At 36.3% G+C, this 17201-nt stretch overlaps 1 protein-coding gene across 1 annotated transcript; it reads left to right on the forward strand.

The window, feature by feature from the left end:
* Positions 1-6994: 6994 nt before the first annotated feature.
* On the forward strand, positions 6995-14842 carry LOC110917043 (ring canal kelch homolog). The gene is made up of 10 exons (XM_022161661.2): positions 6995-7244; positions 7592-7889; positions 10947-11429; positions 11888-11983; positions 12778-13090; positions 13206-13405; positions 13491-13567; positions 13712-13813; positions 13880-14066; positions 14602-14842. Exons 2-10 carry the CDS (start codon positions 7599-7601, stop codon positions 14689-14691), a joined length of 1839 nt encoding a protein of 612 aa, XP_022017353.1. The 5' UTR covers positions 6995-7244; positions 7592-7598; the 3' UTR covers positions 14692-14842.
* The last annotated feature ends 2359 nt before the right edge of the window (positions 14843-17201 follow it).

Genomic DNA, 17201 nt, shown 5'->3' on the forward strand with positions numbered 1-17201 from the left:
CGTTTCGACCCGAACCGTTTCGACGCGAACCGTTTCGACCCGTACCGTTTCGACGCGAACCGTTTCGACGCGAACCGTTTCGACGCGAACCGTTTCGACCCGTACCGTTTCGAGCTGAACCGTTTCGAGCTGAACCGTTTCGAGCCGAACCGTTTCGAACCAAACCGAACCGTTTCGAACCGAACCGAACCGTTTCGAGCTGAACCGTTTCGACGCGAACCGTTTCGACCCGTACCGTTTCGACCCGAACCGTTTCGAGCTGAACCGTTTCGACCCGTACCGTTTCGAGCTGAACCGATTCATCTCGAAACGGTTCGGGTTCGAAACGGTTCGCGTCGAAACGGTTCATCTCGAAACGGTTCGGGTTCGAAACGGTTCGCGCCGAAACGGATTTTTTGTATTTTTTTAGATTTTTTTAGAATTTTTATGATTTTTTAGAATTTTTATTATTTTTTAGATTTTTTTGGAATTTTTTTGATTTTTTGGAATTTTTTTTATTTTTTGGAATTGGATCAAAATGGCAATTGAAAACATTTAAAATGAAAATCCCCAAAATACCCCTGGTTAAAGATGGAGTTTTTGGATGGAGTTAGTGTATGTGATCAAAATGGCAACAAAAGGGAAAAGTCAGGGACCCAGAGGCAAAAAAAAACTATTTGGACTAAAATGGCAAATTTGAACAAAACTCAGGGACTAAAATGGCAATTTACTCGGAGATAAAATACTGTAACAGTGCATCCGAAGATGCTGTAAGGATGATGTAATCTGCAAAGGTCAGACATAGCAAATTCCATAAAGGGATTTCTTTAACCTACACACAAACTTCGAGTTCTGCTGATTCACAAAACCTAGTGATTGAAACATATAAACGGTTTCATGTAAGTCACCATGTAAAAAAGCATTTTTAACATCCATTTGGTTAAGCGGCCAAGACCGAGACAACGCCAAACTCAATACTGTGCGAATAGTGGTGGGTTTAACCATGGGACTGAATGTCTCATTGCAATCAACGCCAACCTGTTGAGATTTACCATTAACCACAAGGCGAGCCTTGTAGTGTTCGAGGGACCCATCTACACGAAACTTATGGCGAAATAGCCACATACACCGAATAACGTGTGCATCATGCGGCCGAGGCACGAGATCCCACATGTTATTATCCATTAAAGCTGTGTATTCGTTTTTCATGGAACCTGACCAGTGCGGATCGTACAGGGCATCAAGGTGGGATTTAGGTACGGGTGAGATGGTGTCGACATTGAGGTTAAAAGGTGTTTTTGGTTTGGACGTCCTGTTATGAGACCGAGTAACCATGGGGTGTCGTGGGGGAGCCGGGTGAGGTACGGGTGTGGCAAGAGGGATGGCTGAAGGTGGGTGAGGAACGGTGGGAGGAGGGTTGGCTGGGGCTAGTGGACGTATTTGAAAGGTGGGCTTTTGTGGTCTGGGCCGTAGGCATAGGAGGAGGTATGGGTCGTGTGGTACGTCTGGAATAGGTTATTGGAGGCTGAGGTGGTTGGGCAGAAGGTTGGGAGTTAGTTTGAGGGGAAGTAGAGTGGGTGGGACGGTGGGAGGTGAAGGTGCGGATATAGTAGGCATAGGTTGCGTAAAAAGGAGGGGTGAGGGTTCGGAGTCAAGGAAAGTATAGGAGGATTGGTCAGGTTTAAAGGTTTCGGATAGGGGAAAGTCAACCTCATTGAAGGTGACATGGCGAGATAAAATAATTTTCGCAGATGAAAGGTCTAGGCGTCTATAGCCACGATGATCAGAAGGATACCCAAGAAATACACAAGGGGAGGATCGAGGGGCGAGTTTGTGTGGACGGGTGTCAGATTGATTAGGAAAGCAGGCACATCCGAACACACGAAGGTGTTCATAGTCTGGGTTTTTAAGATAGAGGGCAGCAGTGGGGGTGCGAAACCCAATCGGTTTGGCAGGGAGTAAGTTATGTAAGTATACTGAGGTATGGAGGGCTTCCACCCAGTAGTGAGGTGGAAGAGAGGCATATGTGAGGAGAAACAACATGATTTCGTTAAGACGACAAATCATGCGCTCGGCAGTCCCGTTTAGTTGGGAAGTATGAGGGCACGAAAAACAAAATTGTAAACCATGTGTGGTGGCAAATTGCTTAAATTGAAAGTAGTCGAATTCTCCACCCATGTCACATTATGTTTTTATATTTAAGTGGAATCGGGTGGAAACAAATTTATGAAATTAGGCAAATTTGGTGTAAGTTTCGGATTTGAATTTTAGCAGGTATACCTGTCACACCCCAACCGATGGCGGAATCATCGGGGCATGGCACTGAGCGAAACAGATTGTCCAGAGGTTTCCACAACAACTATCATTACTACTTAGTTTAATTAACACGTCCCATACCGTATCCCAAATAGTAAAACAAATTATTACAAATAATCAACTAGTCAAATGTTCTGTTCCGACAACTCAGATTCAAATATAAATGTTGATCAAATACTTCTAGAGACTCGATCTGCAAGATCTACAGACAACTATGCTCTAGACGCTTATTCTAAGCTCGCCTTCCTAGCAGTTAAGCATCCTAATTGCCTGTCACATACGTTAAAATAAAGTCAATACATAAAATGTAAAGGTGAGCATACAAGTTTGATATAGCATATAGAGTTCGAAATAGTTTACGCATAACCAGCACGTACACAGAGGAAAACGAAGCATGTTAATTACCGACATGGATCTATCGATACCGAATGTTAATTACCGACATGGATCTATCGATACCGATGACTGCGGGTTGACTGCCCGAGGCAGTTTGCAATACATGATCACCACCGTAATCCATGCAAGTAATTGTCCTTAACAACTCCCGTGTGAACGGGTGCTGAGTCCAAACTATAGTACTATCGTCGTTAAGGTAGGTAGACAACATTCCATGTGTAAACATAACAACAAGCATTCATTTAGTCACGTAATACATGCAGAACGGTTAGCGTTTAAAGTAATTGAGTAGTGTGTTCGATTGTGATTTAGATAAATAACGTATGTAACACCCAAAAGTGCTAAAGCAAAAAGGGTTCGAGTATACTCACAGTGATTGATTAATGGATTGAAGGGAGCGCTTGAGAGTAGGGCCCCATGAGATTGAACTTTAATCCATTTGATTGAACTTTAATATTGTGTGTTACAATATTAAATATCCTTTTTAGTACAAGATTAATGAGAAATTAAACCCTATTCATTACAAGGTTTATTATCTTGTTTAATTGTCTAAATTATGAAAAAATTGATTGGGTTTTAGTTAGCTCTTTATGTGTATGACTATAAAAAGAATGAATACTCATTCTAAAAAATGAGAGATATACACACAAAAGAGGTCCTTTGTTCCATCAAATTTTAGAGAGGAGCACTCTCTAAATTATCCTTTTATCAACTTCATCATTTTCCTAATTTTATAAACACCAAATTATACCCGGTGTAATCTCGGGCATGAGAGCCATCTCCGGCAGTACAACTACTGCTTCGGTTGTTGTATCCTGGAAACAGACCGTCTGAGAGGAGGCGTAATCTGTTTTAAGGGCCCCATGTCAAACACGATCCTCAACCAAAACCATCAACGTTATTTTGCTTGTCTTGCAGGGGAGTTTCGTACAAGAAGGTGCGGTTGAAGTTTTCCAAATATGTCGACTTGAATCAAGATTGATACAATGTATTTGTATTTTATTTATTTTTCATATAGTTTTGTAACCGGATTGTACTATCATATTTATATTTCCTACGAATAACGAGAGTCTCGTTATCATATATATTGTAATATATTTTAATAAAAAGTGAACCTAGTTACTACAATAAAACTTGCATGTCTATAATACAATACTTTTGTGATATATGTTTTGTAGTTAGAAGGGTTATATTCTTATAATATAACCGTTCAATTATATTATATTATAAAACATGTAACACAAACTCAAGCATTATTCTCTGCAATACTCATATGGTGGGAAACTACTTTTGGCGAGTGCAGAAATAGGAGATCCTGGAAGGTGCTCGTTGTGTGGTGAAGCACTATGAACTATAGCTCATGCCTTCGTTGTTGTATTATTTACTGAAAACACCTAACAACTGCTCCCTTAAAAACTGTAACCAGATGATAGTAATAGAATATGGTTTTAACTACAACTTTCATAGCACATGATACAAATGAGTCAATGACTACAACATTACTCCACAACAAGGTTCACCCAAGTGTAAAACACTAGAAAACACAAAATCCATTGTTAGAAACATGTACTTTGGTGGTGAGGGCCGAAACTTCGCGTAAAAACTACTCAAACTTCTTAATTAACGACATCATTCAACATTTTGTAATTCCATCGTGGGAGCCCTTAATTAGTTTTTAATTTATATTTGGTTATTGGATTTTAATAATCCAATGTTTCACCCATTGGTCGCTAATAATTCCAACTTCAAAAATTCCCTGTGACAATCCCAACTTGTAAGATTTTGGCCCCCAATGATCCTTTGCTAACTGGGTTATAACCCAGTTAGTTTTTTGCTGATGTGGCTGATGACGTGGACACAACTTTGTTATTTGTTGACTTGGCTGCTTATGTGGCACCATCGCCACCTCCACCTCCTCCACTGCCACCACCATCACCTCTGACCACCACCATCTTCTACCACCATTACCTCCGACCACCTCCACCTCCATCTCCACCGCCACCCACAGTCTTCCAGCACCAAAAAAACACTATCACCTCCGACCACCTCTATCATCTGCCACCGGAAACCTCTGTCACCATCACCACATCCACTCTATCATCATTAAGCTTTACCACTAATTTATATTGATGAATTCTTCAATCCACCCATGGTCCTGCTTCATGATAATTTCTTAACCTGTGCTAATTTATGTTTTGTTTTCTGGTTCATTCAAATACAACAGGTGCAACATCCTTCTTATTCACAGAGTATCAATACGTAGGCATTTTCATGGTTGTTTTCGCAATCTTGATCTTTCTATTTCTGGGTTATGTTGAGGGACTCAACACAAAAACTCAACAATGCACCTACGATGTTCACCGAATGTGCAAACCTGCACTCGCTACCGCTTTATTCAGCACTGTATCCTTCTTACTAGGAGCCATTACATCCGTCCTCTCAGGTTTTCTCGGTATAAAAACCACCACATATGCAAACACAAGAACGACGCTAGAAGCAAGAAAAAGTGTCGGGAAAGCGTTTATTACCGCGTTTAGATCCGATGCTGTTATGGGTTCACTATTATTCGGTTCGGTTCATTGGTTGAGTGAATCGGGTTTTAAAGAATCCATGGGTGGATTTAAGAATTCATCAATAGAAATTAGTGGTAAAGTTTAAATATGATGGAGTAGAGTGGGTGATGGTGACAGAGGTTTCCGGTAGCAGATGATGGAGCCTGGAGGTGGTCAGAGGTGATAGTGTTTTTTCGGTGGTGGAAGACTGTGGGTGGAAGTGGAGGTGGAGGTGGTCGGAGGTGATGGTGGTGGCAGTGGAGGAGGAGGAGGTGGTGATGGTGCCACATAAGCAGCCAAGTCAACAAATAACAAAGTTGTGTCCACGTCATCAGCCACGTCAGCAAAAAACTAACTAGGTTATAACCCAGGTAGCAAAGGATCATTGGGGGGCCAAAGTCTTATAAGTTGGGATTGTTACAGGGAATTTTTGAAGTTGTGATTATTAGTAGCCAACGGGTGAAACTTCGGATTATTAAAATCCAATAACCCATTTATATTTGTGTTAGTGACTCTTATATTAGTATTGTCTATTATAATGTACATTTATATTTGTGTTTTATTTATAAATTCATAACATTACTAAACGAGTCGATTTTTTATATTATTTTTATTTAATATATTTATTAATCCCGCGGCAATGCGGCGGGGATTCTTTAGTTATAACTAAGTCGATTTAAGACGCGCACGTTATGTTGAACCTGTCAAACGGGAAAAAATAGACGATGTAAAAACGTTCACCCACACACGCATGTTGTGTCGTGTTAACTCGTAAAATTTAGAACGAAACGTAAAAACGTTAAACCAAAGACGCACGTTCCGATGTGTTAAGTCACAAAATTTAGAACGAAGTATAAAACGAAAAATTTGCGGAAAACAAAAACTATAAAGGACCAAAGGTGAAAATAAAAAAAGTTGTGAGGATAGATTGCAAAAGATAAAAAGTTTTGTGTTAAAAGTAAAAAAAAAAAAAAACAAATAGTTTTGAGTTAAAAGTAATTTATGAAATACTTTTGGGTGAAAAGTAAAAAAAATTAATTTTTTTAAAAAACCCCCAAAAGCCAAGGTTTGAACAACCATATGCATAACCATTTTTTGTTTAAAAACCCCCCAAAAGCCAAGATTACAACACATAAGTAAAAAAAAATCAAAGTGGTTAAATTGCAAAAGATGGAAACTTTTGAATTAGAAGTGAAAAATCAAATTAATCAAAGTGGTTAAATCGTATAAGATAGAAACTTTTGAATTAGAAGTGAAAAATCAAATTAATCAAAAGGGTTAAATTACTAAAGATTAAAACGTTAAACTTAAATTGTCAAATATTAAAACTTTAGGGTTAAAAGGAAACAAAGATTAAACTTTAAACTTAAATTGTTAAAGATAAAAACTTTAGGGTTAAAAAGAAAAATTCTAGTTTTTTTTTTTTTTTTTTTAAAAACTCCCTAAACACATGTTACAACACATGTATGCATATTCAAGTTGCTTATTTATATGTTAATAATAATCGAGCCGATTCCAAGGCGAGCTCAAGAAACTACTAATGAGCCAATCTCGAGCTCTCATAAATTAATGTTACAAGAATGCTCGGGCTCGTCTGAGCTCGTTTGCACCCCTACTTATGATGTATATCTACTATAATAATCTACAATAATGTTACAATAAATGTTATACGAATAAAAAAACCACTATAAAATAGTACCGTAATACAAAGTGTCACTCCCGCTGTGTCACTGGACACCATAATACTCAGGCTCGGCTGGGCTGGTTTGCACCCTACTAGCATAACATGTTTGGAAGTTGGGGGTGTGCCACGTGTAAAGAACAGATATTCTATTTATTTTTGGCATGAAATTCTATTAGAAACGTAGATTCTTTTATAAAAAGTTGAAAATTTCTAGAATATTCTGTAATTGTTCATTGGAAAAATGTCTTAGCATGCGTACAATCTTTCAATACATAACTCTTCAGCTTCTTCCCCAAGTTTTCGCGCTTCCCATCCAAGTATGGATTTTGTGGGTGGAAACTGTAAATCAGTTTCTTTTATTTTCAATCAATTACTTTTTGTGGGTTTAGCGTTATCGATATACAGAGGGTTTTATTCCAAAGGGTTTTTATGCATGCGTCTGATAACATGTTTTGTGATTTTGGATTATGTTTTTGGTTGGAAGTTTACTTGAAGTGGTAAAAGAAAAGTGTTCATGATGCAGCTACAATCTTTGATTGATTAGTGTTGAAATTGAATGTGTATTGATTGATTATATGATGATCATCATATAAAGTGTTTGTTAAAATGCCTGAACCAATTTCAATTCTGCATTATTTAATTCTTATTGTTAATGAATGTGTAGATTGAAGATGAATGGTTCATCAAGAACTACTAGAGGTTTATGGAAAGATCAATTTGGTGGTGTAATTTTTGGTTGCAAGAAAACAACAATCAATGAATGCCTTTACAAGAACCTCTTTGGTTTACCAAGTTCACACTTTGCGTATGTGAAAAAGATCAAACCCGGTCTACCTGTGTTTCTCTTCAACTATACAGATAGAACACTGCTTGGGATCTTTGAGGCTGTAAGCTCGGGTCAAATGAACATTGACCCGTGTGCTTGGACTTCTGAAGGTTACAAAACACCATTCCCGGCTCAGGTACACCACAAGCCTCTTGGGTAAAATGCTTGAGTTTTCTTTGTGTTTTGACTATAATTGTTTGTAGTGTAGAAACGATAAAAAATGGAGGTTTGTTAATTAATTGTTATGGTAGTGCATACTTTGATTGAAAATCCATGATTTGCCCACTCACTTTGACTTTAGGTTGTTTGGATTTGCATTTAGAACTCGTTATTTGATAATTAGTTTTGGTGTTTGGATTAGGAAATTTTGGTTTTGATTATATGATCTTTTTAGGGGTCCATATAATCATTTTTAGATATAAGTTTTAGGTCCGCTGCAACAAAATTGATTATGTACATAGGGTATGGTTAGTCCTTGGTTTTAAAAAGCGCGCCCTAGGCGCAAGGCGCAACAAGGCGCAGGGCCTGGGGCTTTTTTGCTTCTCGCCTTGTGTAATTACAGGAAGCGACCAAAAGGCGCATTTTTTGATGTTTTTTGTGGGCTTTTTGGCATGAGGCGCGCACCTCATGTAACTTAGGCGTTTTACTGCATAAAAATGTTGTACCTTGGGTTTTTTGACTTGTAGATGTAATTAAAATGGTATAAAAGCCTTACTTATAGCTATATATTTGTTAAAGGAAGCTAAAAACCTATGGGATATGTATGGGATATATAAAAAAATTATATAAACATCATGCGCCTCGGGTACGAAAAGCCCACTGCTTTTGCGTTTTGCGCCTCAATTTTAGACCTGGTCACTTTTGTGCGCCTCTCGCTTTTTAAAACCAAGGGTTAGTCTACAAACTCCATTGTGTTTAAGAAGGCTATGAAGCCATGTGTGCTGTTGGATTAGAATATTAGATGGATGAGATTAGAGTATTAGCATTTATGTAATATGTGATTTATTTTTAATGATTCATTTGATAGCATATGAGTAATTACACCATAATAACAGACATTTTTTTTTTTTATCTTTAATATGAGTAGATATTGCTATACAAAAAAAAAAAAAAACTACCTTTTAACTGGGTGTTTTTAATCCATGATGTTTTTGGTTCCATTCATGTGATACCCGTCCGAGTCAAGGCCTTTTTGGATACGGGTTATTTCATCAATCATTCTGATTTGGAATGGTTTTGAAATCATTTAACCCGTTACGACTAGTTTATTTATGTCCGTATAACTAGTTATGCGTGTAAAAGCATGTTTGGGTGGTATGATGAGTTCGATAAGTCAAAACACATTTTATAATGTTATATAATTGATCTCATGGTCAAAACACAGATTGCATAGGCTTATATTTAATTTATTGGCTTTTATGCCCAAAAGGGCATTTTGACCTTTTAAGTAATATATAGTTGACTCGTCAATTTACCCGTCTAAACGCGATGACCCGAAAGTATAATCACAGGGGATTATTCTCTATATTATAATGATCGCGTAGTCGGGTTTGATTGGGTTTTAAGGTCGACCAAACGGGTCAAAATCAAAAGTCAAAGCAGAAGTCAAATTGTTTGACTTTCGACTAGGAATTGAGTGCTAAACTGAGTATGACGAGTTGGACATGTTAATATAAGTCTTGTAATGCTATATAAATTGTTATAATGTCAAAACTTATGGTTATAATACTTAAAAGTCCATTTATCGTAAAAGGCATATATTACGTTTTTGACTTTTATTTAACACATGTTTGACTCGTCATTTCGCCTACTAAATGTGATGGTCAGAGGGTATAATCGTAGGGGATTAATACCTTCATTATTACGATTACGTAGGAAAGTTCAATTCGAACTTTAACTTGACCGAAATGGCCAGAATCGAAAGTCAAAGCAAAAGTCAAACTGCTTGACTTTCGACTAATAACTAACTAATAAACTGAAATCGACTCGAAAGAATACTTACTAGTGTTATAAGGAACACTTGAACTTAGAAGAGGAGGCTTCTTTAGATCAGACTCAACTCCAAAAGGTTTTAGAAGTGATTTGAGAAGGTGTGAATGGAAATTCGCACAAAGAAGGCCTATTTATACCAATCCTCAAGTCCTAAGAATGTGCCAAGTGTCCACAAGTGTTGCTTAGGAGCTGATTAGTGGCAGGGCATGTGACAAGATGTGGTCAAGTGTGGCAACAAGGTGGTTAGGTGTCACAAAAATGCAGCAAGGCTGCTGCCAACCATTTTCTTGCTGTCAGCGTACCCCTTGTGGACCGTCAGGCGTAAGGGACCTCAGGCGTGCATTGTTTTCAAAACACCCTTGCGGACCACAAGGGTATAATGATACGCAGCAGATCAAAATTTTGCCTTTAAGGCAGATTTAGCCCCTCAACTTATATCTAATATTTTCCACCCTCTCCTTCATCAATGTGAATTATGGAGGGTTTTTAGACGTGTGTCCCTATAGGATTTGATAAAAAATATCGGGGGTATTACAATTCATGGTGTTATCGGTCTGTACAGATGATCACTGTGTTTAAATTTCATAACTGAATCTTTTGTTCTAATCGAAAGTTTGTGTTTATACAATCGTTTATTTGTAGCAGATACAACGTTTTGTGGGTACAGCGTTGTTTTATTTGTAGCAGTTACATGGTGTTTTATTTAACTGCATGATAGTTACCAAACATAATCCATGATCCAAATTACTCTTATACCCTTGTTGCTGAAAATTGAGAATTGCCACATGTCATGATTCTATGGTTTCTTAGCCTTTTTAGGAAATTGGCCTTTGTAGCTAAACTCCAACCTATGTACATATATTGTAGTATTACTAATACTAATACACTCCTTTTAACCTGAAAGACTTGGATTCCCATTTCACAAAATGTTCTATTTACACACTATATCTCAACTAGTTTATTAGTAATCGTAAATTTTCTAATACTCAAACAATTAATTATCAAATTTTTACAACTTTGAATAACAGAAACACATTCAAAAACTATTTTCATGACCTGCTGTTGTTGTTGTTGTTTTTTTTTATAGCTGGTTATCTTATCCTGTTTATTTAATCATATAGTGACTTTCAAAACACACCCTTACATCTATGGTGCTTAAGTGACAACTTATATCTTGGAAACTTTTGATTTCTTATAACAGGTTCAAATACGAGTGAAGCTGCAATGTAAAGCGTTAACCGAGAATCAATTTAAGCCCCTAATTATTGACAACTATTATGCTTTGAATCATTTCTGGTTCGAGTTAGACCATGCCCAAACAAACCGTCTGTTTTCCTTATTGGCATCTCAAGCGTTGTCTTGTCCACGTACAACACTTACTCCAAATAATACAACTAACAAGCCAACTTTATCTCCATCGGTGGAAGTTATTAGTAGTCACTTAAAGAGTGACGAGAGTTCGCCTATCAATATAAAACAAGTTGACAGTGAGAAGGATGTTATATGCATGAGGATTAAAGAATTGGCACTAAAGCATAAACTCGCGGCTCCGAGCCCACCATCTGATGAAAATAATGTGTCGCCTAACCTTGTTGACCAGGCCCCGCTTTCTAGTGTTGTTTTGAATGATAAGAATAACACTATGGAGAAGAAGAGTCCCAAAAGTGATCCCATGATAGCTAAGGTTATATAAACTTATAATTATGAGTATTTTGCATTATGTAGAGGTGGTAATTTGGACCCATTTACCTATGAATGAGTTGATTAGTGTTGTTTTTTTCTCAAACGAGTCAAATAAAAAAGTAGTTAGTTAAACAGGTTGAAAGTTGCCTAAAGTTTATTATTATGCATACAATCTCCTAAATCGCTTTATTCAAGACATTTATTAATTATTATATTGATAATTTTTTGTTTAATCAAAATTAACAGTTTGAACATATTTTTGTTTATACAAATGGACAAAAAGTGATTGTTGGTCATCCCAACCTTGACCTGTTTCAGCCTGTACTAAACAACACCCGTTTTCGCTCCTTACTCATCCTTTCGGGACCCTTATTGCCACCTTTCATATCAGGTATTTTCGTTGTTCTTGGTATTAATATACAAACAATTTTTTTTTTTTTTTTTTTGTGCGCATATTAGCTGATTGAAAAAATTGAAGAGTTGATGACATCTAAAGCGGCACGGGACACAATTAATCATTTGCAACAAAAGATCACTTTCTTGGAGCAGGATTTGGTATGATTTTCAGTTGTTGATGAATTTTTGAAATATTCAGTTTTTAAAGATCACTTTCTTGAGTGTGTGTATGTCATTAGTATGCTATTATGGGTCAAAACTTATGGTAAGTCAACCCAAAGTGTATTTTTATGGCATACAACCTTTATTATTAAAATAATAATTAGATTGTATTAATATATTTTATTTATGCGATAAAACATTTATGCCCCGCTTTCGGTATGCGCATATAATGTATATATGTGTGGGCACTTGGGGGGCAAAAGTGAAAGTGCACGAATTTTAATGTTATTTTACTAATTTCGTGAAAATAACGTTAAAAGAGGTGGATGGTTAATCATGCATCATGTGGTGGCGTTGATAGCCGAAAGACAAGGAGTACATGCACTAATCGGCCTTTGTCTTAATTGTTGAGTGTTATGTGCCTTATGTCCAAGGCTTGATGCAAAACTACTATCGAGCCGGGGGTCTCATTGGAAGCAGCCTCTCTATTCCTACAGGGTAGAGGTAAGGCTGTCTATATCTTACCCTCCTCAGACCCTACCTTAGCTTTGCTATTGGTGGGATTTATTGAGTATGATGATGATGATATGTGATAAAACATGATGCCGTAATTATCTTTTTAAATTGTGTAAGATTCGACAAATAATAGGTTGGGTTAACCCAACCCAAATCGACCTGCATTAAAAACTACCCATTTTGCCACGTTATGTTAGCCATCTTTATTCTGTTGAAAGAAAAGGAAATTATATTATTCTTTTTTGTAGATTTAAGTGGCTTTTGACTTTTTTCAGGCTAAAGCACATGCTGAAATCAAGAACCTAAAAGACATGCGTAACACATCAGTATTAGAAACTTGTGTGGGCCCACTGGAAAATAATGATATAAAATTAAATGACATTAGTTTACCTGATGACCCGATACTTTTGGTGGGAGGATTTGATGGTGGATCCTCGTTGGCATCTTTGGATTGTTACTCCCCTTCACAGAATCTCACTAAATCTCTTAGTCCCATGATTACTGAAAGATGTTATGCAGCCGCTACAAAGTTAGATGGCGAGCTTTACGTTTTTGGTGGTGGGACTTGTGGTCATTGTTTCGATACAGGTAGTCAATTGTCCTTTTTGTTTCATACCAGCTGCAACGGAACTGATTGTGTAAGGGTTAAACAAAGTTACCTATTTTAAGTAACATTTTTCTTTTCTTTTTTTGGTGCTTGAAGTTGAATCTTATGATCCAGTAGATGATCGATGGACAACCTGTCCCCCTCTAAACAGGAAAAGAATGAGTCTTGCAGGGGTCACGGTGAATGATAAGATTTATGCCATCGGTGGTGGGAATGGTTTAGATTGCTATTCAACGGTAGAGATGTTGGATTTCGATGTTGGAGCCTGGATTCCGTCACGCTCCATGCTTGAAAAGGTTAAATGACCCGTTAAAAGCTACAACATTTGATTTGACAAGATATGTAAACCTTTTATGTTTTGTGTGATGTTTGTTGTTGCAGCGGTTTGCTCTAGCTGCAGCGGAGCTTAATGGGGCACTTTATGCTGTTGGAGGCTCTAACGGGAACTGCTACTTGCGGTATTAATCATTGACCTTATATTATACATGATTTTAAACCTTGTAGAAGACTATTACTCTAATTATTTATAATAAAAAGTTAGGATATAAATAAATTGTTTTGGGTCAAGTTGATGCTGATATGGGAACTTGTTATTGTGACAGGACAACTGAAAGATTTGATCCGAGAGAAGGTTGTTGGAAGAAAACAGAGGGCATGAGTACAATCAGGGGATGTCCTTCAATGGTCGTTATGAATGAAAAATTGTAAGCCTAATAGTTGAACCAAAAATAGAAGAAATACTTTAAGACTGAAAAGTTGTTGATTTGCAGATACGTGTTAGGAGGTTATGATGGTAAGACAATGGTTTCAACCGTAGAAATCTATGATCCAAGACGCGGATCATGGGTATTTGGAGAGCCTATGAACCATCCTCGGGGATTTTCAGCTGCAGCAGTTGCTAAAGATTCTATCTATGTCATTGGTGGGCTCAAAGGTGGTGATGAAATTAATGACACCGTAAGTTTATACATTATTACGCTATTTGAAAATTCAGATCATTATTCCAATTCTATAGTTTCCATAAATATAAATAGTTCGTATAGTGTTTTAACAAAAAAATGTGTGGGTCCCGACCCGTTTTAGATTTAGGGGTTGTTTGGCAACTTCTAAATGATTAAGTGCTGAATCAGTAAGAGGTCTCAATCATTAAGTGCTGAACCAGTAAGAGGTTTGAATCATTAAGAGCCGGTATAATGCTTAACTGTTCAGAGGCAAATGTATGACCAATTCAGATTAGAGGTCTTAAGCATTCAGACTCAGTATAATGCTTAACCATTCAGAGACAAATGTCTGAATCATTCAGACATATGCTCGCGAAACAACCAGTCTGAACCATTAAGTGCTGAACCAGTAAGAGAGAGGTCTGAACCATCAAGAGCTAAACAAACAGCCCCTTACTAAATGATTGGCCGTTTGACCCACATTGAATACTATTTTTATCTCAACTTGATCTTGTTCATTTACTCATAGCTCACATTTTCAACGATGATAGGTTGAATGCTATAAGGAAGGCCGAGGCTGGGAAATGACAGACACTGATGAGGCCTATCGAAGGTGTTTTTTTTCGGCTATAGCTCTATGAACAAGGAAATGCCAACTGGCAATAAAAATGTAATTTATGAAGCATTATTATTTTCAAGGTATTTTATGTGAATTATTGAATAAAGCTTGTAGAACTGTAAAATATTATAGACGCTTGACTACGTTATCTTCTAGTATAACCATTCTCTCTTTTCATCCGTCAATTTGTTCATATTAGTTATACACTATGAAACTTGATCATCACTTTTTATTATTAATATGGAAACAAACAGGAAATTCGTTTAGATTGATTGGTTTTGGGGCTGAGTTGGTTATATAACAATTGCTTCTGGGGCCTTGTAAAATCATATATCAACCATTCAATCATCGATGTTTGAAGCCATGTACTCGAGTCTCCAAGCGCACTGCATAATCAACTAGAAATCTTTAAGCACATCCTATTATACCCATAAGCCAAAACAAACTTAAAAGATTGTTTTAAAAGTGTCTTTAAATCAAACAAATGTTGACCAACAAATCTCACTCTGTTGGGTGCCAAGACCATGAATTCAGCTTGGTCTAAAGTTGATACTAGTATATAGGTTAGGACAGTTTGAATAAATGTAATTTCATATACTAAATAATAAAATAATATATCTTTAAAAAACCTATGTATACACAAGTTGAATAAAGGTAATTTTATATATTAATTAAATAATAAAAAAAGTTATTCTTTAAAAACCCCTTCTATTGTTCATATTAAATAAATGTAATTTATATACCAAATAATAAAAAAAACTTATATCTTTAAAAATCTCGTATATTACAAGGATTGAATAAATGTAATTTTGTATATTAAATAGTAAAAAAAGTTAAATATTTAAAAAACCTCATGTATTACATTTAGGATCATGAGTGAACAACATCCTTGTTTGTGAACAGAGTGAACTAATCTCAGCCATCCATTTGTTTTTTAATTAAAAGGATAAGATTGTAAATTTACCTTTAATTTTCATAAATTAGATTTAAATCATTTTGTTTTAATTCTTGATTTCAGTTACACGTTTCCTATTTAAATCATTTTGTTTGAATTCTTGATTTCAGTTACATGTTTCCTATTTTGTAGAGATCATACCTTTTCTCATGACGTATTTACATATATGTACTTTTTAATTTACATGTGTATGTATGTGTATAAAAAAGATATACATATGTGTATAAAACAGTTTGGTTAAATAGAAACTGTGTATAAAATATACATAAATAGAACTAATAAATGGTTTATACACATATGTAATTGTATTGGATACTCAAAGTACACATATGTATTATTCAAATTACATATGTATGCATGCGTATAAAATGGATATACATATTTGTATAAAACAGGTTGGCTGAATAGTAATTGTGTTTATTTTTAAATTAATAAATTAGTTAATTGATGAGAGAATGTAATTAAATATTTAATTAGAAAGAGAACTAGTTAATAATTTACACTTATACCCTTTTCATTTATTTTCTACACATAAATAATTAGGAAATTGTCATTATTATAAATCTCAAGATCTCCTAAACCAATGGACAAGATTTGTTCATTTTGTTCACAAAAACAATATGGTTCACTCTTGAACCCTACCCTTACATGGGTTAAATAAATCTAATTTTATACATCAAATATTTAAAAGTTGTATTACATGTCACCTCAGCGTCATGTCAACGCCACGTCACACAGGGGGCTTTAAAGCCTATTCCGTTAACTTGTAGGGTGTGGTATAAAGCCCCATCATCATTACCTAATTATTATTTTTATTTATATATATATATTTTTAAATGAAATGCCAATTTTAATAACTGGAAAATTAAAAAAAAAACATAATTTCATTAAAATAAAAGAAAACATTAGAAAGTCCTAAAAAATGCAAAGTTAAAAAATAAAGTACTAGAAAATAAAAACTACATATATTTCGCTCGAATGTGTGCCTTACGAGCCTCCAAAATGACTCGGTCCTCCTCTACTAGATGTGAAAAGTTTTTCGCGAGAAATTCCATGTCTTTCTGGATTTGTTTCTCCGTTTTTAGTTTTTGCTCCTTTTCTTTCATCGAGATTATTTTGTTGAGTCTGTTTTCGACCTTCTTAGGAGCATGTGTTTCGGTCTCACCCTTCTTACGATACCTTCTCGGTCGTCCACCTTTTGAGGAAGTGGGTTCGGCTTGGGTTTCGGGTACGGATTCGGTTTCGGGTGTGTTTTAGGTTTGGGGTATGTTTTGGGGAAAAATGGAGGTTGGGAATAATATCCGTAAAAATTGGGAATCGGTGGAGTTGTCGGATGAGGAGAAGTTGGGGTGCTAGGTGGCATCGGATAATATCCAAGCTCACACATCTGCGAGTCTCTTCGATAACGGTCTTCTTGCTCGTTGTTGGGATTGTTGGCTCACTTTGCCAAAACGGATGGTTCGGATCCACTTGAATGCTCAATTGATTGCGTGATCTCGTATCTTGTGCGGAATCCAAGTACGAGAGTGGATTGAACAAGAACAAGTAATTATAATCAGGTTTCTATTGATTGTATA

This window comes from Helianthus annuus, chromosome 16 (assembly GCF_002127325.2).
Source record: "Helianthus annuus cultivar XRQ/B chromosome 16, HanXRQr2.0-SUNRISE, whole genome shotgun sequence".
Classification (NCBI taxonomy): Eukaryota; Viridiplantae; Streptophyta; class Magnoliopsida; order Asterales; family Asteraceae; genus Helianthus; species Helianthus annuus.

Bases quoted from the DNA above. Each gene is read 5' to 3' on its own strand.
- LOC110917043 (XM_022161661.2), top strand. From the start codon at position 7,599: ATGAATGGTTCATCAAGAACTACTAGAGGTTTATGGAAAGATCAATTT. The intron at 11,430-11,887 runs GTTATATAAACT...TGCGCATATTAG, and splicing joins GTGATCCCATGATAGCTAAG to CTGATTGAAAAAATTGAAGA. The intron at 13,406-13,490 runs GTTAAATGACCC...TTGTTGTTGCAG, and splicing joins CACGCTCCATGCTTGAAAAG to CGGTTTGCTCTAGCTGCAGC.